Raw genomic sequence first — 21,913 nt, 5'->3', positions numbered from 1 at the left:
TATTTCAACTAAATTATCAATACTAAGAGTTAGAATATCAATTTTGTATCACAGGTCAAATTATTGTGATATATTCCCATACCTGTATTTTTTCACACCTCACACCTGAGACCCAAGCTTTTGTCTGGTGTGTGTTTTTATTCCTCCTTGCTATCAGGGATTAGTAAGACCTTCCAGGTATAAAACATAAACTCCGTCTTTGTACAGGAAATTTGGTTATCTGTGTCATTTTTGCTATTAGTTATTGGCAGAGGTGTCAAGTAACTGAGTAAAAATACTTTGTTGCCTTACTTAAGTAAAAATTTTGGGTATCTATACTTTATTTTAGTAATTACTTTTTTAGCCAACTTTCTACTTTTTACTCCTTACATTTTAAAAATAGCCTCTACTGCTACTCTGGTTTCATTCCAGCTTCTTATCGTTCAAAAAGACAAAACACAAGATGAAGTAAAAACCTATCCTAAAATAGATGAAATTGCACAATTTGGAAAGAGTGAATTAGATTGTGGATGGATGAGATGTATATAAATGTAAAACTATTCGAACACCCCACTGGTTTCCCACTTCAGCAAAAACACAACAGAGGTTTGTAGCATCGTATGGTGTGTCAAGGTGTCCACAGCAGAGACTCAGGGAGTTATGTTTACTTTTATCTTTAAGTGGTTTTGAAATCAGTACTTCTACACTTTTACTTAACTAAAAAGCTTGAGTTGATACTTCAAATTCTACAAAAGTTACTTAAACAGGGTATATGATAAAACCCTGAGGTTGTTTTCAGTACTTTTTTAAGACTTTATAAAAACCTTTCAAAAAGTTTTGCGACTTTGAGTTGTTGGCAACACATCTTAAACGGTTTTAGTTTGCATTTTTACAGACGTTATGTAGGCTGAGAAGGAATAAAGCTTGAAAGAATTTAATTTATAGCTGGTGTATTTACCCCTCAAAATATTTATTGTTGTATCTTATTGTAACTACAGTCTTTATGTATTTATTTCATTTTTTTTATTTTTGTATTTTTCAACCGACTCCATCGTTTTCTGCTGTTAACGCAACAATTTCCCAGTTTGGGATCAATAAAGTAATTCTATTCTATTCTATTCTAAAACTTTATTGGCCAAATGTTTAACATCCCAATCAGGGGACAGTCGCAAGAAGGAAATAAATATTCATGGATATTTTTGGAGTCAAGGCTTGAATACCTACAAAATTTAACACCTCATAAAACCGCAATCAAGACTTTTTAAGGACCTTGATTTCCCAAAACTGATTTATCAACTTTTAATACTTTTTAAGACCCCGCGGACACCCTGAGGTGTCCACGGCATGGGCAGTTTCCCTACATGTGGCTAGTACCTCAAAGTTTTCTAAAATAAGGACCAACAGGTCTGAGAGGAAGACATGTAATAGCCACACATGTAGACGCTGGGTCTTCAGGTTAATTTTTGGCAGCAGTGTGTTTGTTAAAGGCCAGTGGTAAAGCTTTTCATAAACACCATGCTTGGGCAGTCAAGGAGATAATCCATTGTGCTGAAACCTCCAGCTAATTTAGCGCTCAAGCCCCAGATGAAAACATGCATAGAAAGCACAATCACAATTAATAAACCCTGCCCCATCATGTAAGCTTAATTAATACCCAGTAATTAAGAAGTCAGACAGATGAGAAACCAATGAACACACCAGGTCTTTCCTGAAAAGGATTTGTAATCAGTTTGCCCCAAGTCCCCCTGCCTGCTGCCTTTCAGACCCAAAAGTGGTCCTCTGCTGCTCCCATGAGTCCGGTATGACCATAAACACGTAGACGTAAAGTCTTACTTTAAATGATTTTATTTACAAGAGCCATATTTTACAGTGCAGAGGACGTCTTGAAAAGACATCAGTGTAATGAGACAGCTGACTCCTTGACAGACAAAAACACTTTAATTGCCATCCCATCAGGCCGTTGGGTTAATGTTCCAGCTGAACCATCAGCAACCACTGCTTCACTCAAAGCTACAACAGCAGGTAGAGGTTTACAGTGATGATTGGGCCTCGACATTTTGTCTGTTTAAAAATCAAACTTCCAAAATTGCTTGATTAACCAAAACTGTGGCATTTGTACGTTTATATAAAAAACATTTTTAAAAACTTTAAACATCTGGCGCTACTCCTAAAAGAGCAGGCCAGGACAAATTGCGGCACATCATTAAAAAAAAACAAGGAAAAAACTGGGTAACAACTCTACAGGGACCGGGGGAAGAGTCAGTTCAGCTGCAATTTAGCTGGAGCGTCGATGAGGGAGACTTCAGAGTACCTGTGGGAGACATAAGGGTTGGGTTAATCTGGAGTAGTAATAATGAAGTGTTACAGCGTGAAGACTCTGACTCACTTTGCGGTCTTGTATTTCTCCCGTACAGACTGCTGGGCGTGCTGCGCCGCGCTGAGGTAAAGTCTGTGCAGATCCTCAACACACGGCATCAGATCTTCCAGGGAGTAGCCGCTCATTTCTGTTAGGGACTTGGGCTGAGGAGGAGAGGAAACACCTGTGTCAATCATACATCTTCAGTACAAGCATCAGGAATGTAAAGAGAAGTATAGTATGGCACTAAAAACTTACCCATGAGCCACCAGTTACTGTGTGGTTGGCTAAGATGTAGGCAGCGGCCGCCGTGTGTGAAGGAAGGTATTTCAAGAAGGGATCAGAGTCGACTAGGCTGAGCTCACTGAGGTACTGAGGGAGGGGAAATGAAGATAAATGAGAAAACGTGTATGTAAACAAACGTGCAGCTGCTTTAGTGAAGTTTCTTGGCTGTAACATGCTCTGACTGATGTTTGCAGCAGGCTCACCATGGCTAGGCTCTCCACTTGTTTGCTAACAGAGTGGTGGAGGAAGTAGTGTGTGAGAAACTGGTTGATGGTTGGTGCTGCCAGATCAAAGGAGAGCACTTTAAGCACCAGATGCTCCATTCTTAACACTTGCTTCTTGGTGTAGGTGTCGTCTGTGATGTAAACAAACTCGGCCACCTCCGGGGGATAGATCTCCTCAAATTTCCTGCAGTAGATTTAAATAGTTGTTAAAAAGGAGAGCACCATGTTTGAAGGCTTTAATCTTAGAGAAATGATGGATACATACGAGGCCAGGAGCATGGCAGCGGTCCCGACCAGCTGGAGCTTCCCCCTCAGCACCGACATGGAGGACAGGAATCGATCGATGTAGTTTACAGCCAGATAAAGCGTCTCATTCTGGAGTTTGTACTCTTCGCCGACCTCCACCAGCCAGTCCACCAGGATGGCCCTCATGCTGTTAGTGATGTCAGGCTGCTTCTTCATGTAGCCAGCCTTGGGTCTGGTTTTTACCTGCAATGCAGTCAGTGTTACTGAGGCAGAGCGTTCATGAAAGGTTTGCAACTCAGGGGACAGCGCAGGACGTACTACTCACCTCCATCTCTCTCAGGTAGGTGTAGATTTCAGCAGCATATTCAGGAACCTCATTTACATTGACTGGTTTGTCCCCTCCTTCAACCACAGACATGTCCATGGGAGAGTCTGTTCAGATACAAATTTAACCACAACAGTTAAAACCCCACCGTACTTAAGCGTCCGTTTAAAGTTGGATTGTGATGTAAATTTTTAAAACCAGTCTGCTTTCAACCCACCAAAGCTGACGTCCATAGCTGATGGAATATCAATAGTGGCCAGGGGCTGTCGGAGCCGTGCCACAGCATTGTTAATCGTGAGAGGCGACTCTTCAGTGACGGACTCTGCTTTGACAGCTTCAACCACAGGCTGCGGCTTCTTGGCACAGACACTATCAGGCTCATCCACGTGGATCTGAAATGAAGGCTGCTTGGCACAGGGCTTCTCATAGCAGCTTTTGCTGAAATCTTCATTTTTACAGGATAAGGGTTGTGATGAATCCTGGAAGCACGCAAAAAAAAAAAAAAACACAACAAAGCAATTCAGATTCAATCTTTGAAAGTTTTTCCAAATGTCAGCACAGGTACAGAAACTCTTTAATAAGACGAAGTGCAACACAGGTTCATGTGATAAAACTAAGAGCTATGTGGGGAAATGAAGCAGTAATTGGTGTGGGGAATCAAGAGGCAGATTATTTTGTATTAACTCTGGAGCATGTATTGCTCAAGAGACAAGCTCGGGATTAATTAGCAAATTTTGTAACAAGTAAAAACGAATTGTGCACGAAATTGTTGCTTAAGTTTTCAGCAGAGGGAGAAAAGAGTTGGAGGTTTAATTTAAGACAATGCTGCATTAAATTAATGTGCAATCACTGGAAATAAAATGGCGGAAAAATTGAGTTCAGTTTAAAAAATAACTCAAAGTTTACAGTATCCAAGCATGTGAATAACACAAACTATATTCCAAAAATAAGTAAACCGCGCACTTTAACGGTGCATTGTTAAAACTTAAATTAGTTGCCTCCAAAACCCACAATGGGACCCCATCCTGGCTGCAGACATCATTAGCAAACACTAGCACGAGCAGGGGGAAGCTACTTAGCATCGTTACCCAGACTGACCTGCTTGGTGCCGCGCTGGTTGTGCGGTTTGCTCCGCTGGTTGTTCTGCAGGGCTCCGAGCACGGTTCTGTTGGCTGCTGCTTGTTTGGGCGGAAGATTCTCCTGGTTCTCGTTTGCAGCAGCTCGGGGCTTTAACGAGCCTCTCAGTCTTGACAGCATATTTTCTTGGTTGTGATACTCGCTAGCCGCGCTTCCCTGTCCTCTGTTAGCTCCTGACATGTTTCTCTCGAACAAATACTCCAACTTGTACACCTTTCTGTACAAAGATGCTACAAGTGAGGCGGGCTCTCGGCTCGAAAAACAGATAGAGCTGTTTAAGTTGCAGAAGATCGCGAATGGACTAAGATTTCGAGGCTAGCATTAGCTGCTACCTTGATGAGGAAGGTTGAAGACTTGAAACTAAGCAGTTGAGATGGCAACGACACTCGAACTGCAGAGCTGGAAACAGCGCAGAATAAAAACAAAGAAGGCAAAGGTGACAGGATTTATCTACAAAGAGGAAAAAGTGCGTTTTGAACCACCATGCCACCCCGTTTCGTAACAACCAACCTGCAAACAAGCCAGCTAGCCCCGGTCCATCTGTAACATGTACCGATGCTGCTTTCTCTCAGTTCAAGTAGCCCGCGAGGATTGAAATGGACCAATCACAGAGCGCTCAATGAGTGACGTCTCATGTGTACGGGAGCCGATGAGGAACAATGTTGGCTTGATTACAAATTCAAAACCGGTTTGACACATCGGGAAGGCAAAAGTCACACAAAGAAATACGTTAGGCCAAAAAACAACAGCTGGGAGCTCATGTTAAACAGACACTTCAGCGGTATAGCTTTGCTAACGTCACTTTTATACAGAGATTCGCTTTTTTGTTTTTAAATATATGGTTTATGACATAGGGAAGTACAGAAGCGTATTGCATTCACTTAAAGAAAAAAAAAACAACTCAGGTTTTTCAGAGTAATTTATTCTTCTGTTTGTTTTTTGTGGCAATTAAATTTGTTTTTCTGATTAATATTTTTTATTGGTTTGTTTTTGTTATAATTATTTCTGTTTTTATGAGTAATTTTTTTGGAGAAATTAATTTTGTTTTTCTGATTATTTTTTTTTTATTGGTTTAAATTTTGTTATAATTATTTCTGTTTTTATGAGTAATTTTTTGTGGTAATTAATTTTGTTTTTCTGATTATTATTTTTTTATTGTTTTTTTGTTGTAGTAATTTCTGTTTTTATGGGTATTTTTTTTTCTGTTTTCAGATTACTTTTTCCTGTTTTTCAAAATAATTTTTTCCTGAAGTATCGAGATACTTAGAAATCCTGCGAGAACCTCCAACCTACTGTTTTTAATGGTATTTTTTAACTTAACTTTCTACCGGCTTTCCAATGTAGAAGCAATGTAGAAAGTTAAGGATAAGGCATATATGTGCCAAACAGGATCCACAAAAAAACAAACCGAAGAATAAATTCCTCTGAAAAAAATGTTGTTTTTTAAAAGAACATTACATAAAACCATACAAATAAAAAAATGCCATCATTGGGGCTCCTAGCCCTTTTTTAATAACTATTGAAATATTTATTTGGTTTTATAAAAATACTTAGGATTAGCCCACTGGAACCTGCAAGTACAATGAATGAGAGTCTCCAACTTTGGTGGCAGTTACAGACGACAAACTCTGGGAACCCCTGTATTAAACTATTCAGTAGTCCTCAATTTAAGAGTCAAAAAGACTACACTTGTGGATATGTTTGACAATATATCTTCTATAAATATTGAGGGTCAAATAAGAGAAATATCCAGAACAAAACACATGATCAGAATGACAAAAATTCAAGAAATTTATTTCAAGCTAAGAAACTATTGGTTTAGGAGATGAGATGAGATTCAGACATAAGGAAGGAGGAACGAGGACAATGAGGGACAAATAATTTAATATTATCTTAGTGTATACTGTTATGACAGAAGCCTTTTTCTAACTATGAAACAAAGCTATCATAGTTGTATGATACATTATATTTCCCCTAAAACTCCTGTTTCAAAGAGGTAAGTCACAGTGATATGATGTTACAAAAAGAAAATAAATTCTGTGCGCTTTCAGCTGAAACTCTCAAAGTCATCCAAACCTTAGCCTCAACGACCCTTCACTACACGGGTAATATTATCGTGGTTTATTTTCAACCACCTTTGGTTACAATGCTGTCAAACAGACATGATAAATAAAGTCAGGACAAATATCTACACTTTGCTATGACTTTACATAAACATCTTTCCAATGCTATCACGTAACGACACTTTAGCATTTACAATACAAAAATAGCACATATACAGACTGTTAAACACACACCCTCTGGTCTACACGACATCAACCCTCACTGAAAAAATTCAACAGAGAGTTCAAGTCGTAACTGTCAAGTATCTCCAGCAGTGAAGACACTTTGGTTTTCACGTTCTGGCCTTTGAATTTAAATTTGTCGATGAACAGGTCGGTGATCATTCCTGCAGGAAGAGAGAGAAAATAAACGTGTTTAAAGTCACCACTCTCCAACAAACTCTTCATTGTTAATGCTAGTAAGGTAGAGTGCAGGACCAGATTTTAAAAACATCGTACCATAAAGCCGCTCGAGGTGTGCAGGCTGCTTCTTGTACTCCTCAAGGAGGTTAGCAGATTCATCCAAGATGCTGCGATACTCTGGGATCAGGAAGTCGGCGTTCCCCTCATGAACCTGAAGCTCCTAGCAGTCAGAGAAATCAGACATGACGTGGCTGAAAAGTTAGTAATGAACACAGGCATTTTCCAAAGATTGGTGGGTTTGTTTTCAGAGACAGAGACACTGACTTTCAGAGCATCAATAAGCTGAACTTTTCTGGCCAAAAGCAGCTGGTACTCCAGCTTTGGATGGATCATTTTCAGCGTGTGGCTCACAGAGTCGTCGTCGATCTCTGGAAGAGTTAAAAACACAAGGAAGTCAAATTTTGGCAGGATGAAATTTAAATGACACAGTTCTCCATGTGACCAGTGTAAGCTGAAAATAAATCACACACCGTATGAAATGTTCAGGTTGATTTTCCTCTTGGTGGCTTCTTTTGAGAGGACGTCACTCAGTATGGAGATGGTAGAGATGTTGTCTGACCTGAAGTGACCCTCTCCTTTACTACAACAACAAAACAAATTGAAAAACAATGAAATCAAGTTTAAATTCCAAATTTTCTTTTAATTCTTGACTAAATGTGGGAATAATTTAATCACAACATTTTAAAAGAGTTTGATAAGATTTTAGACCATCACACTCTTTATTTGTTGTCTTTAAAGCTCTACACATGATCTACATAAAACAGCTGTCAGCTGTCATGCTCACACTCACCAGTAGGTGGCTTCAAGCTGTGTTCCCAGAAACGTGTTACTGAAATAAAAAGTGATACTCTCTCCTGCTGGTGTTTTCTCCGGCACCTCTGGCAAACAGAAGACCACCCAGGAGTGGATCTCTGCGAAGCTGAACTGTCCCACCAGACTGAGCCTGTTCATGGGCCTGTGTGACGGCAAAGAGACGGATTCTTCTAAAGTCAAAATCAAAGTTTTGTAAAGTAGATTCTATGTTTAGCTTTGTGAGTTTAGCTCAGACTTTGCTCTGGTAGTTCAGCTCTGTACCTGTCTTGGTCGATGCCGTGTGTGCGCTGGTGGAGGGACAGAGGTTTGATCTGATACTTGCGGACCTGGCACGTCTTGGGTTGTAGTCTCGGGGTGATGTAAGCCTGCAGGGTCCCATACTGCCCCTCAATGGATCTCACCTAAGACAGAGTTCATGTGTTTAAAAAATACTGTTTTCCTGCAGTGAATCCTCAAGATCACTGACACCAAGGAGTTTTAATGCGTTATTTTAATGTGTTACACCTTCAGCTCCAGCCTGGTGGTGTTAGCCTGACATCTGTATGTGGCCAGGAGAAAGTTCCCATTGGGCTGCTGAAAACACAACATGTGACTCAAACTTTTAGAAGAAGCAACAACTTAATGGTTTTATTCTCACTGACTGTTTACAGAGCTCACCTCTGAATCACACTCACTGAAACTGACAACAGCTGAGTTTTTATCCACATCCAGCAGGTCAATGGGGACGTCACTCTGCAGAAGAGATTTGTCTTTCAGTTATATTTTTTTATTCTCTGCAGCGTGAGATCCAGAGAATCACTGAGTCTGACGTCACACCTTCGTCTACCAGAGACTGAGAAATGCACAGACCTGCAGCAGCAGGTTGTCGATGGCAGTCTGCACCTCCAGACTGAGGCTGTAGCTGGCGTCGTCCTGGCAGAGGGTGAACTTGTCGTTGATGCTGAAGATGGGAACAGCAGAGACGGCTGTGCTGGACTGAGACGTCTGCTGGTACTGCTCACGGCCCTGCAGGACTTTGACCTGCAGCTGCTCCAGCTCTGCCCTGAAGAGGACTCAATGATTAACAGATGTGTTTAACACTTTACCTGAACCTTTATTTAACCTCATCAGGGGCAATGTTAAGGTATAAAACATAATTGTTCTGGTACCTGAGGGCTTCCACTTTGGACTGGGTCTCTTTACTCATCCTGACCTCGTCACCTGGACCGGCCTCAGCCTTCTGTGGCTCTGTGGTCAAACCGGTCACCCATCCTAAGAGACACGGAGACATAATGTGCATTCCTGATCTTTCACAATTTAACTTCTTTATAAATGGGGGGACAGAAACAGAATTACTTTCCCCTCAGTTTTATACAAATAGTTAAATGGAGACTGTGTTCTTTTAAATCCAACCTGTGTATGTAGCAGTCAGGACTTCATCATAGGACTCCTTCCCGACACAGCCACCCTGGATGGATGTCACACTCTCTGATAACACCTGAAGTCAGGACAAACCAGATTTTTCCCCCATTAAAGTTCAGAACAAACTGTGTCACAAATAAAAGACACTAAAACAGGTAAAAGGTAAAAGGAAAAAGTGAAACTTTAGTCACTTATAGGTAGGAAACACGACACAGCTTCTCTCCAGAGTTTTCTGCAGCTTAGCAAACACTGGACTGACTGCAGTACCTCAGCTTACAGCATGTGATGAGTTGTGTGGATGATAAACTCACATGCTCAAAGCGTAATGCGAGCTCATTGGAGCTTTCCAGACCATAGATCTCAACCGTCCCATCATCTCTGCCCACCAGGACGTCCGTCACTCCATCTCCAATGATGTCATAAGAGTCAATGCACCGGATTCCTGAAAGAATACCACACGTTATCAGTCTGAGGTGTTTGGCATTTGTCATGTGACTAATTAACGTTAATGTAAGCGTGTAGCTAGTGTTCATGCAAACAACAAACCTCCTTTCTTCTTGTCATTGTCGATCTCCCATTTGGTCGCAGCCGACTGCTCACCAATGTTCACCAGTCCTATTTTACCATCTGTAGTCCCATAGAGGACCTCCTCACCTGTAGGGAAATCACTGATGTTAAACCAGATAACACTTCTGTATGAAGCAAGGTTACGTTACACACATTATCACTAACGTGCCTCCATCTTTGTTGTATAGTTCCAAGACAGACGGAGGACCAGGGACTTCGATGTCGTAGGCGAGCTCAGACCCCTGCAGTTAAAAACACACACAAAGATAAACAGTGTGTCGCATTCTTAAAGCAGAGAAAAACACAGAAGACATGAAAAAGTAACAGGAACCTGCAGAACTCTGAGAACTCGGTCTTGACACGCCAGAACCGGGACAACGCGGGTCAGGTTCTCTGAGGACAAACATGTGATATCATTGATCTTGTCTCCAGAGAGGTAGTAGTCCTGGTCCTTGCAGTCACAGTAGTGGTTGTAGATGTAACTGGCGCACACAAACAGGTCGGCCCCGGCCACGTGCCTGGAAAGAAGACAAGGAATGTTGATCTGTGCAAAGAAAATGACCTGAAGGTCTATGACAGTCAGTTAATGAGGGAGGAAATGGTTCCTACATGGCGTTAATGCTCTCAGTGAGGTTGGCTTCAAAGGTGAGAAACTGTTTGCCTTTCTTGGTGAATCCTCGCACTTGAGAACCAGAACAAACAAAGATCTTCTCCTGTGGAGTTCCTGCAGCTCCTCCAAGGTCCATCCTGGAGATTTTTGGTCCTGGGAGTGTTTTAAACACAGGCTGAGGCAGGGAGAAACAACAAGGTCAGTCTGAATATCCAGATCTGATAGATAAGGATAAGAAATGACCAGGACACGCACCACAGCCTCTCCTTTCTTCATCCCAAAACATGTCAGTACCCCATCATGGTCTGCAATAGCAACCTGAGAGAAAGAGGAGAAAACTGTGTTGCTGTAATATAACATGATTAAATAAACTCACAATCAACTTCTAAAAAACTCATAAATCTGTTTATGACTGCAGGCACGCGTCCTTCCTGGGGGTAAATACCTTTTGTGTTGCCTTTTTCCCCAGTGATGGAAGCAGCCGCATGGTTTTCTGGGATGTCACACCAACCTGAGAGGACAAAGTAGGAGCACAAGTGTTTTGGTGGCCTGGCTGATTAAAAAATGATGCATGTCTAGGCCTGTCACGAAAATCAATAAATCAATGAATCGGAAGATAAATAAAAATGTCCTCAGTAAGTTTGCCAGCCTCGATAAACTGACACGTGCTGCATGCTTGTTTTCCTCCTCTCTTTGGACCAAAGAGGCTGAATGAGAAGATGGCTCACTACGTCTATCTTTCCTAACATCAGGGTGCATAGGTTCTATAGCAGAGTCAGCAGATTTATAGCGGAGTGAGCATCTGTCAAAAATGCGATCTTTGGGGTGAAGACGGGGCTGCTGGCGCGTACACACGGAGAGAGCTGAAGCGAGCGTCCTGAGGGGTAAGGAGGAAACACACGCTAATATGAGTGATGGCACCAAAGATACGGTTCTTAAGCCGCCTGCCACAGTCCCAGTGTGGGAATATTTAGTTTTTATCAGAATGAACAAAGTGTGAGCTCATGAACACCAACCAGCTGATATGTCGCATTTGTTTGAAAATAGTGGCGACGAAGAAGAAGAAGGGGAGGTGCAGCGGAGCCTTGTTCTTTGACAATCCGCTCTTACTGAGGCTTTTGGTCTGCAAAGTAAATAGAAATAAAAGCGCCAAATGGTGGCGCTCAAAGACAGATACATTACCGAAGAAATGCAGCTCTTCAATACGGTTGAAAGCCAGAAATGTTAAAAATGTTTGACAGACAGTACGGATTGACTGGGAAAAAGGACATGTTACAAACAATTCAGGAACTGTATAAACTCCCTTTGATTTAGGCTATAGTTTTAATTGTTGTTTTTTTTTGTAGTTTTGTTTTTTCTATAGAGACAGGGTCTATGTTTTATTGTTTTTGATTAGTATTAATTATTTTCATTGACATGTATTTTTTTCTAAAAGAGAGTCCATTTCATTTTCATTGTATTTTTTCTCTTTCTTCTTTGTTAAATTTATTATATTTTTTGTTTAACTTATTCTATTTCAAAGATCCTGACCTTTTAATTACAGTTAAATACTCTTAAGAAATTAAAGTTTCTTGCTTTTGATACGGTGTACTCCCTTTATTATCCCTTTTATCATAATTACATCAATGAAAAAATGGAAAAAAAAATCAAAATAATATTGACAATAATATCGTTTATTGGCAATAATATTTCAGAAAATAATCATCTAGCAAAATTTGTTATCGTGACAGGCCTAATGTAAATTTTTCCTCTCTGGTCAGGTCACAGTTTTTCTTGAATGCATGTTTTTTAAAATTTTCTTTTTTCTCTTAAACTAAAAGTCTAACTTGGGCCATGAGTCGGAAAACAGCATTGGCTATAAACTCTATATGGGAAGCATCAGTTACTACAGCTGTTTATGACAGGCAGAAGTTGGAGTGTAATTTGAATAATCTCTATCAAATAAGCCTTACATAATACGAAAAATAGATTACAGCACAAATTTAATTACATGATTTCCCCCATCCTCTTAAGAAGCATACTGTGTTAACCTACATGTCAATAAATTAGATTCTGGGCACAGAAAGTCACTTGAGGAAGATATACTGGCATTAAAGGGTGTTATTACTCACATGTCATAACATAAGAATCCTAAAAAAAGTCAAAAATAAACCCAAATTGTAACTGAAGCTTTACCTGAACATAATCGACCCGATTTAGCTGAATGTCCATCTTCCTCCTCCACAGGTCGTCTTATTTTAGCAGAGATCAAAGTATGAAGCAGGTCTTCCAGGTAGCTTATCCGGCCATTAACTGCAGAGATCATCAGCTGTACTCCATAAAAAGCTATTCACAGCTTGTTGGTAACATTTCCATCCGAGATACAGGGCGATAAATGTGGTGAAAAGAGATTAACCATTCAGAGCGAGGAGATAAGCTGGGCGTGCTAACGTTAGCTTGCGAGCTAATTGGCTAACACGGTTTATCCCTACACCCGCTGTAAACTTTGGTTAATGTAAGTTTTAATTTACACATATCACATATAAAACCTCTAAATACCTCTAACTCATCGCCGTTAGTTTCTCATTTGACTCGGAACTAGACTCCTTCACCGCTTTATAACGAGTGTTGGACATAAAACTGTATCTGTACCATTAGGGAACTACAAGAACGCAGCATTCGTCGCCAATGGCAACGCAGCGACGTCGCAACAAGCTGGAATGCTATTGGATGCAAATAAACGCGAGAAGTTGAAGCTTTGTTCTGATTGGTTGAATGTAAAGAACTACATATACATTATAAATGGACCGGTTTTGACATCTGTGGCTTTGAAATTCTTAATTCTATGTGGATTTTATCATAATTATCACAGTTGGAAATGACTACTTTGAGTAATTATGATGATTTATGTCATGATTGAAATCCTATTTATGCTCTCAAACTAGGAAAATAAAGCTTATCACTAATTCAAGTGGCAATAAGTAACACTAAATTATGGTAAAAGGTCTTTCATTTAGGGCTTTGCTAGAAAAGAAACGTTTGGATAGAAAAATAATTAGTTTTTCGTGTTTTTTAAAAAAATACTTGGGTCATTCATTATTTGTTATTATTTATTTGTTTAATTAAGAGATCATTTTATTCATATCATATAAAATGTGGTTTGTTTGTAGGCAAATTAACACATGGGACATGACAATAAAATCATAGCATGCATCAGGCAAGGAAGCTACATAGCACAAATGAATGAGACACCCAGGACAGCATTCAGACTGACAAACAAGGTCAGAATGCATTCAGAAATATGACATGCAACGCATTTAAAAAAAAAATCCTACAGCAAAATATCAGGTATCTTTAAATATTCTGTAAAAAACAGCAGATATCCTTTCTCTCATTTTATCACCCTTGATGTCATCATACCTTCATAGAAAATGCTTGTTGAGTGAGTTCATGGCATGATAAGATAGTTATAGTTAGGCATTAAGACAAATAAGAGCATCACATGCCTCGCACATAAAAGAAAGAAGTGGACAATGCAGAGACAGCAAACAAACCCCATCTTCCCTCTATCTAATCTCAAGATTATTATTCAAAATCAAGAACGTACGCAGAATCACATTTCATTAAAGAAACTAATCTCAGAATGTTAATTTGTCATCATAGAATATGCAATTTTCATGAATAAATAAGGTCATAGGAGGAACATATAACAGCCGATGAACACAAGACAGCTGATGTCTGCTTTGCTTTGTCCAGTGAACATAAAGTGAGGAGTGTCCACTGCTTCAATGAGGTCACATTAAGAAGAGGGGGAGGAAACTATCAGCGTGAAACTTCAGTGCATTACTGGCTGCTCTCCACCTGTACTCAGACATCCAGAGGAGTCAGAGCACGGACTGAAGAGTCCACATTCAAAGAACAGTTCCTTCTGTTGATGGCAATGTCTGTTCCCATCAGAGTGTAAGTCACATCCTAAATGCTGGAAAAAAAAAACAAAGCATAAAGAAAAAGAAACTACGGTGGAGGAATCAGACCCCCGTGGGAGCCAGGCGGCTGATGAAGGCGATACTGCTGAGGCACATCCTCCTGAAGAAGACGGGGCAGGCGGGCTTCATGATGAAGTGCTCTAAAAGGATCCGCAGCTCCGTGAACAAGGTGCTGTGATGGAAACAGACGTATTAATGGACTGTCGTGACGAGGGAGAGTCATTCTGAGATTGTTCAGTTAAGGCCTCACTCAGGGATTGTGCATGTTAAATGTGCCAATGAGCCTAATTCACAAAGCTCACCCAAAGGGTTAAATAAGCCTTAAATAAGCTGCAGAGAAAGTACAGCGGCCATGTGCCAGCATCGTTTGCATACATTTGAATGATCAATTATATGTTGTAGGACAGGATCTTTTCTATTCAAATAAGCCTCGGTGAAATAGCCTCATGCAGGTGGAGTGAAATATTAAAAGGGATAGTTCTGATTTTTTTATATGAACCTGTATGGCATCCTCATCTGAAGTTACGTACATCAGCGCTGTCTTACCCCTGTCAGCGTCCTGTGACCCGAGATCTGGTGCAGTTTTGGTCCAGACGAAAGTAGTCCGGCAACATGGCTGGGGTCACGAAAATAAAGCGTTTTTCCTCTCAAAACAAATTGTGTTCAAAAGAGTGATACATTTGTGTCACAAAACTGCAAACGGGGAAAAAAGTCAGACCCCGTTATCGCTTGGCACTACTTTCTGCTGCGTATCACTGCGCCGTGCGATGCATCCAGCTGACCAGGGCGTGTTGTCACCGTCATAACAACTTAAAAAAGTTAACGATGATATGTCTGACTTCGACACTGATGAAGATGACATTACATTTAGCACAGAGCCAAGGGGATTTATTTATGAACCAAAATAAACTGATGCTGAAATTCGTCAGATGGAGTTAGAACGGGTGGAGAGAGAGACGAGGCACAGTCATGTCGCTCCTGGAGCCACAGCTGGAGCCGTGAAAAAGAGAGTGACAGACAAATGCTGGTGCACTTGTCAGAAGTGTGAAGTCATGTCGAAAGAGGTGGAGTGCTACTGCTGTGTTTACAGGAAAGGTCTGTTAGACACCCTCATTCAGTGCAGGGAAGTCATTATTGTTTGTGATGCAGACAGAAGCTGCAACGCTGGCCTCCTCATCAATTGAAAGGCCTCCTCATCAATCTGTGGCGTGATGAGGTTCAGTTCGTGGCAGCAGTAGCACTCCACCTCTGTCGGCAGAGCTGCACACTTCTGACAAGTGCACCACCATTTGTCAGTCGCCAGTCAGCTGGATGCACCGCGCGGCGCAGTGATACGCAGCAGAAAGTAGTGCCAAGCGATAACGGAGTCTGACTTTTTTCCGGTTTGCAGTTTTGTGATGCAAATGTATCACTCTTTTGAACACAAACTGTTTTGAGAGGAAAAACGCTTTATTTTCGTGACCCCAGCCATGTTGCTGGACTACTTTCGTCTGGACCAAAACCGCACCAGATCTCGGGTCACAGGACGCTGACAGGGGTAAGACAGCGCCCGAACTATACCTTTAACATCTACTGGGAGCTGGTAGCAACTGTGCTGCTTTTTTTTTTTACAATGTTTTTTTTGCTTAAGTTTTTCCCTGAACAAAACAACTCCTTCATGATTATATTATCAACGCTTTAAACCTGAACCTAAACTATAATTAACTAGACTGATAGGATTCTTTGCTTGATTAAAACCAGCACTTTGTCACAGTATGACATGGTATCTCACCGGCAGTAAGGGTTTCTTCTGGACGTGTAGCGCAGAGTGAGGAATCTGTAGTAAATGAATGGCAGCAGCAAGCTTCCCTGTCCGCTACGGATCATGAACCATGTGGGAAGGAAAAAAAAATGAAATTAGTAAATACAAAAACATTTCTTAATAATATTCTAATGCCAAGAGAAAATCTTTGTCTGAAGTTTTGATTTCCTGATATATGGATAGGACATCTCTGGACGGTTCCTGAGCATTAAAAGGTCAGGTAGACTTACCTGAAGAGCATGAAAACAGTGGCTGGCATCAGGAAGATCTCGTTGCAGGCGATGAACTTGAGGATGTTTTGCTGATTGGTTGTTAGTTTGTCCAGAAGGTTTCTGATAAACATCAGGCTGCTGGGGCCCATCGACTGCAGAGAGATTGGCAAAAATCAATCACAAGCTCACAAATAATGATAATAATAATAATACAAAATTAGAAATTTGAAGAACTATAGAAAAGTAGAAATTATTAGTATTTACACGGGAAAAAATGAGTACAAAAAAGATCACTTATATTTTGGTTGAGTTTATGAATTACTAAAACAGGGATGTAGGTGCTCGTCTTTCCACACGCCTGATTTCTCTGTTAATAATAACTTTTTCATTGCGTTTACAGCAATTTAGGTAAAAGAGGAAATCCACAGCATATACTCACATCAAGGACTTTCTTTGTGTAGGTCGTTGCGTGGAGCAGGGAAAAGAGAAAAACTGGAAAGATGCTCACTGAAAACACTCGTTAAGGAAAAGCTGGAGAAACGTTACACAACTTCTGAGGTCAGCTCAAAAAGTGGTTCACACAGAGATGATGGAGCGTTATCAAATTTTTCATGATGAAGATCATGAGGTTTGGTTATACAGGGGCACTGGCTCTGTATTAAATCCTCTAAAAAGCCTGGGTGCAGCACATCGTGCACTTTCATGTGATACTGATCAGAACAGCTGAAAGCTCAGCGTGCGCTCATGGAGTCAAAAAGACACAAACATGAGTAAACTCTGCCTGAACTTTAAAAGCATCATAAAAGTTTAAAAGGCAGATTTTGAACAATTGAAATATCACCACAAATAGTTGGTTCTTAACTTTTTAAAGCTCCAAATCAAAGTAAAAATCTACCAGCTATTAGTTCCTGACCTGTACATGAATGTGGAATCTTAACTAGGTATAAACAACTATCTCGTCTCTAATGATGTCAGTTTGAGGTGGAAGGATACTGGTGATGGGATAGGAGTTAACCAGGATGAGTGAGTAGAGCAGGTAGTGACAGCTGTCCTCCTGAAGCGCCTGGGCCAGGAAAGCTCTGCTCAGCTGGAAGCGGGGAAGCCTCTGATGCAGGCGAAGGGCACTGGTGAGGGCGTTCGCTAACAAGGCTCGCTGATAGAAGTTAGCTGCAGCATAAGGTCTGAAACACACAAAGTGTAAGACACACATTCTGATCCATGTCCAGGCAGAAAATAATGACAGGGAAAAATACTGTGAATTAAACTTCAGAGGAACTGAGCAAACTCACCCCAAAACTGGGAGAATAAACATTACAGAGCAGTAGACTGTGAAGAGACGTGAAAGCCACATGGCAGTTTCCAGCTTGTTACTCATTAAAAATTGCTGTGGAGGAAAGAAGACAGTACATTTGGTATTTAAAGGAGAAAAAGTTGAGAAATACTTCCTGAACTGGCTCTGTAAAACATTGTGGGTGAAAAACATAAAACTATAACTGCATCTCAGAGTGAAACAAACGACTGGAAATCTTTGAGAACTTTATGTTTCTGCACATTTTGGTTTATAAGCGCTGAAAACTTGCCTGTTGGTAAAAAGGAGACTTTGAAGTATTTTGGAACAGCCAAGATAAACAGACCAGACTAAAAAACAACTTAATTCAATCTGGCGGTTAATTTAGGTAACCCTTATCAAAAGTCTGGAGACGACACGCAGCTGTAGCCAATGAAGCTCTTATTATCCTGAAACTGACTGCTTTGGCTCAGAGTTTGAAGGCAAACTAAGGTAACAAACATACTTTTAAAAATCTGAAAACTCTGGCTATGTAGGGCTAAAATTATCTATTCTTTTCTTGCAAATAATTTTACATTTAACTCGGTCTGAATGTCTGTTAAAAATTCTGGAAATTGGCCAAAATTAATATATATATATATTATATATATATATATGTATATATGATATATATACATATATATTAATATATATCGACATATCGGCATCTGCCTTTTTTTTTAATCCGACGGTAGATATGAAACCAATTCCAAACTATGTTGTTTCAGCTCTGATGCAGCTGCGCCGCGGCCTGCAGTCACTTCCCCAGCACCGTCTCACCCACGGTACCCACAAAACTTTATTTAGTGTAGAAAACAATCTATTTATTTCTTTAAGTTTTCATTTAGCTTTTTAAAATATGCTGCTGAGCCTGGGAGCTGTCTAATAAACTCATGCTTAAAGGCATTTGAATGCATTTAAGTGTTGGAGTTTGTATTGTTTTTACATTTTTTGCTGCCAATATTTTCACTTTGACTGCAAATTAATATCGGCTTCAAATATCAGTTATCGGCCTCCTAGACTACTAATAGTCGGTATCAGTATCGGCCCTAAAAAAGTCGTATTGGTCTATCTCTACTGCACTTCTTTTGTTTTTATTGTTAAGAAACAGACAGGCTTGGTAATCTGAAAAATAACCATATAGACCACATCGTAACACAGCTTGTCTTTTTTTTTGTTTTTTTTTGTTTTGGGGGGGAGAGATTTATGCAACAATGAGTTATATACAACATGTTTGTACAAAGGATTACACAATATTATCAGCATGATATTAAAATTGGCAGATAAAAGCCTAAAAAGATAGTCATCAGTGTTCACAGATATAACTTCAAGTAATATTTGGGGATGAGTAGATGACTAATTATGTGCGTCAGATGACAGCCTCTCCGGTGACAATAAACAGAGTGTACGACAGTATTTCAAAGTGATGGAGATCAACAAGAAAGGCACTCTGGCTGTTTGCAATGCTTCTGAAGTACATGTGACTGGAGGACTAGCAAAACGCTCTTCAAGCACAACACTCTCCCTCATCCTAAACAGCTCAGAGAGCATCTGAAAACAAACAGAAAATGTTGGTGCATGCCAAAACCTGTCAGTAGATCTTGATTTAGTCATTCAAAATGGCTAAGAATACAGCAGGGACCATATTTCTGATTGTATATATTCATAGAAGAAAACAGTTAGTATTTGTGAGAGGATCAAATGCTGGTGTGTTTCACATCTGTTTAAAATTCTAGCCCTGAGACTTGGTGTTCTTAACACTGGAAAAAGGTTTGTTTAAGGTATCAGCCAAAATTAGTTTGTAAATATCAGCGTATCCAATATAGGAACAAATCCAATACTGGATAAACAGGATGTCTAAGATTTCCTAAAGATAATCCCATGATTATGTTTTTAAATATCTTTACAGGCTGAGTAGTACAAGACATTTATCTTTTTCAGTAGAATTAGCAGGATGTTGGTAATAACAGGGTGACAAATAGTAGAAACTAAGGGTGTCATTATGTACTTTAAGCCTACTTACCACAGGCCCAAGTTGGGGAGGAGGCCCTTGTTGGTTTGTGTCAGCCATCTTTGGATGTAAGGGTTGCTCTAATGGAAAAAAAAAATTGCATCATGAAACATGACTGCTCATACACACAGGAATAGTAAGCACCTGAGTTTTTGTTTCACTTCAAACATGAGCTGGATGAAAATGGGATTGGTTGGTTTTGGTTCTGTAGCAGGATACTGAAAGAAACTGACAATAACATCCAATATTTTTTGGTGTTGATGTTTAAAATTCAAACATGCTAATTTTACCAACATATGTGTACAAACAACATGCACATGTATTACAATGGAATTAGATTTCTCTTACCTAATGGTTCAGTATCAATTCATTTATAATACTTTTGGTAAAAAATGATATTTACTTAAAATACAAAGTCACTCATTGTAGAAAAAAATCATTGGGTATCAGAGCTCTAAAGGTCAGCGTAACCTTATTTTCCTGGAAATACTCATTTTAGGCAGAGTGTTAACCAAAGCTGCTGGTTTATCCCATGTATGTATGTCTGTACATTTTTTAATTTAGTAAACAGGATGCCAGAGAAAGCCATTCAAAGTGAAATGATTAATATCTCCAGGGATTATTCTTATAAAGGAGAACACAAAGGCTAACCGGCATTTATCTGCATCACTTTCCCTTTATGAAGAGGAAAATGAGGTAGCAACAGCTAAGCTAGCATCCGCTACGATTTCAGTAACTGTAATGTAACTCTTGGGTTTTGGTGGAGTGATGTAAACAGAAATAAGAAAACATGTACGCGTTTAAACCAACCTAGACCTTTATAAGAAAAAGAAAAGAAAGACAGACTTCTTTTTGTGGCTCATGATGCTACTGCTAGCAGCAAGTGGGTCTAGAATATTCTGTTACCATCGTTACTAGCATGGGAGCTAACGTTAGCTTTTCTCCTAGCTCATGATGAATATATGTTTCTCTTTCTACGCTAAGGCCGGAGCCAAGGCTGAATACAACAGCTCGAAATCAGAAAATATTTTATGATTTATATTAATAATATGACACAAAGCTTACCGGTGCTACAGAGTCAGCGTGCTGTGAAGAAGTGACAAGCCGCTGGTGTCACTTCACTAAGGTAAATGATCAGCTGACCTTCTGAAGCAAGAGGATGTCATCTCGCGAGATTTCAGAATGGTACTTCCTGAGCTACACTCACCTCTAGTGGTCAAAACAATGAATTAAATGATATGATCAATTATCAATATAAAGCCGTAATAATACATAATACAGATACAAAATTAAAGAAGCAGAAACCATATGAAATAATAATTAAGCGTTAAATTCTTTGCTCATAGAAAATTCTGGGGGATTGTACCACTATCACTTTTCAGGTTGTCTAAATGCAATGTAACTAGGTACCTTATTCTCGTGTACATGGGGGTAAGGCAGTATTTATAATAATAATAATAATAATAATAATAATAATAATAATAATAATAATAATAATAATAATCATCATAATAATAATAATAATAATAATAATAATAATAATAATAATAATACATTATTAGTATTATTAGTATTATTATTATTATTATTATTATTTATTTATTTATTTATTTATTTATTTATTTATTTATTTATTTATTTATGTATTTGTATTTCATTCTTTTATAAATACAAATTGATACTAAGAAAAATAAAAGATCCCCAAAACTGAATGAAAAGGAGCAGAAAGAAGAAAACTCTTATTGTATCTGCCCCTTCTTTCACAGGATATTAATCAACAATCACATGACAATAATATAAAAAAAAATTACAAAACAGAACAGCTGCAGGCAAACATGCCTTTTAACATTTCATTTTTTCTCAAAAAAGAAAAAGAAAAACAGCCAAAAAAAGAGAAAATTTTTTCCCCCCATTTATGCCACTCAGCATGATCTTATTTAATTTCACTGTATTTACTAAGAAATCTGGAACATTTTTTAAGATATAATAATAATAATGATAATAATAATAATAATAATAATAATAATAATAATGATAATGATAATGATAATAATAATAATAATAATAATAATAATAATAATTATTATTATTATTATTATTATTATTATTATTATTATTATTATTATTAT

At 39.2% G+C, this 21,913-nt stretch overlaps 3 protein-coding genes across 5 annotated transcripts; all 3 read right to left on the bottom strand.

The window, feature by feature from the left end:
- Positions 1–1,806: 1,806 nt before the first annotated feature.
- Positions 1,807–5,109, bottom strand: ccna2 (cyclin A2). 2 transcript variants are annotated; one of them, XM_074674912.1, is made up of 9 exons: positions 5,063–5,107; positions 4,514–4,951; positions 3,633–3,894; positions 3,416–3,522; positions 3,110–3,333; positions 2,824–3,028; positions 2,594–2,707; positions 2,366–2,499; positions 1,807–2,290 (listed from the first exon to the last, which is right to left on the bottom strand). In XM_074674912.1, exons 2-9 carry the CDS (start codon positions 4,730–4,732, stop codon positions 2,239–2,241), a joined length of 1,317 nt encoding a protein of 438 aa, XP_074531013.1. In that variant the 5' UTR covers positions 4,733–4,951; positions 5,063–5,107; the 3' UTR covers positions 1,807–2,238. The 2 variants fall into 2 exon arrangements, with proteins under 2 accessions (XP_074531013.1, XP_074531012.1); XM_074674911.1 differs by having other exon boundaries at positions 4,514–5,109.
- Positions 5,110–6,370: 1,261 nt separating this feature from the next.
- On the bottom strand, positions 6,371–13,132 carry bbs7 (Bardet-Biedl syndrome 7). 2 transcript variants are annotated; one of them, XM_074673322.1, is made up of 19 exons: positions 12,644–13,132; positions 10,914–10,979; positions 10,724–10,786; positions 10,468–10,643; positions 10,190–10,376; positions 10,028–10,100; positions 9,838–9,945; positions 9,603–9,733; positions 9,283–9,367; positions 9,039–9,141; positions 8,740–8,932; positions 8,548–8,622; positions 8,395–8,463; positions 8,152–8,291; positions 7,868–8,032; positions 7,548–7,657; positions 7,342–7,445; positions 7,114–7,237; positions 6,371–7,001 (listed from the first exon to the last, which is right to left on the bottom strand). In XM_074673322.1, the coding sequence occupies exons 1-19, from the start codon at positions 12,677–12,679 to the stop codon at positions 6,868–6,870; spliced, it is 2,142 nt and encodes a 713-aa protein (XP_074529423.1). In that variant the 5' UTR covers positions 12,680–13,132; the 3' UTR covers positions 6,371–6,867. The 2 variants fall into 2 exon arrangements, with proteins under 2 accessions (XP_074529423.1, XP_074529424.1); XM_074673323.1 differs by having other exon boundaries at positions 8,395–8,460.
- Positions 13,133–13,543: 411 nt separating this feature from the next.
- tmem33 (transmembrane protein 33) lies at positions 13,544–20,962 on the bottom strand. Its single transcript, XM_074674209.1, has 8 exons — positions 20,850–20,962; positions 19,797–19,864; positions 17,736–17,830; positions 17,440–17,627; positions 16,886–16,953; positions 16,465–16,598; positions 16,205–16,288; positions 13,544–14,605 (listed from the first exon to the last, which is right to left on the bottom strand). Exons 2-8 carry the CDS (start codon positions 19,842–19,844, stop codon positions 14,476–14,478), a joined length of 747 nt encoding a protein of 248 aa, XP_074530310.1. The 5' UTR covers positions 19,845–19,864; positions 20,850–20,962; the 3' UTR covers positions 13,544–14,475.
- Positions 20,963–21,913: the final 951 nt, after the last annotated feature.

The sequence above is a fragment of the Halichoeres trimaculatus genome, unplaced genomic scaffold, assembly GCF_033239565.1.
Source record: "Halichoeres trimaculatus isolate MK-OKI-2021-1 unplaced genomic scaffold, fHalTri1.1 fHalTri1_scaffold_7, whole genome shotgun sequence".
Taxonomy (NCBI): Eukaryota; Metazoa; Chordata; class Actinopteri; order Labriformes; family Labridae; genus Halichoeres; species Halichoeres trimaculatus.
Note: the sequence above shows the minus strand (reverse complement) of the source record. Positions and strands in the feature narration are given on the sequence as shown.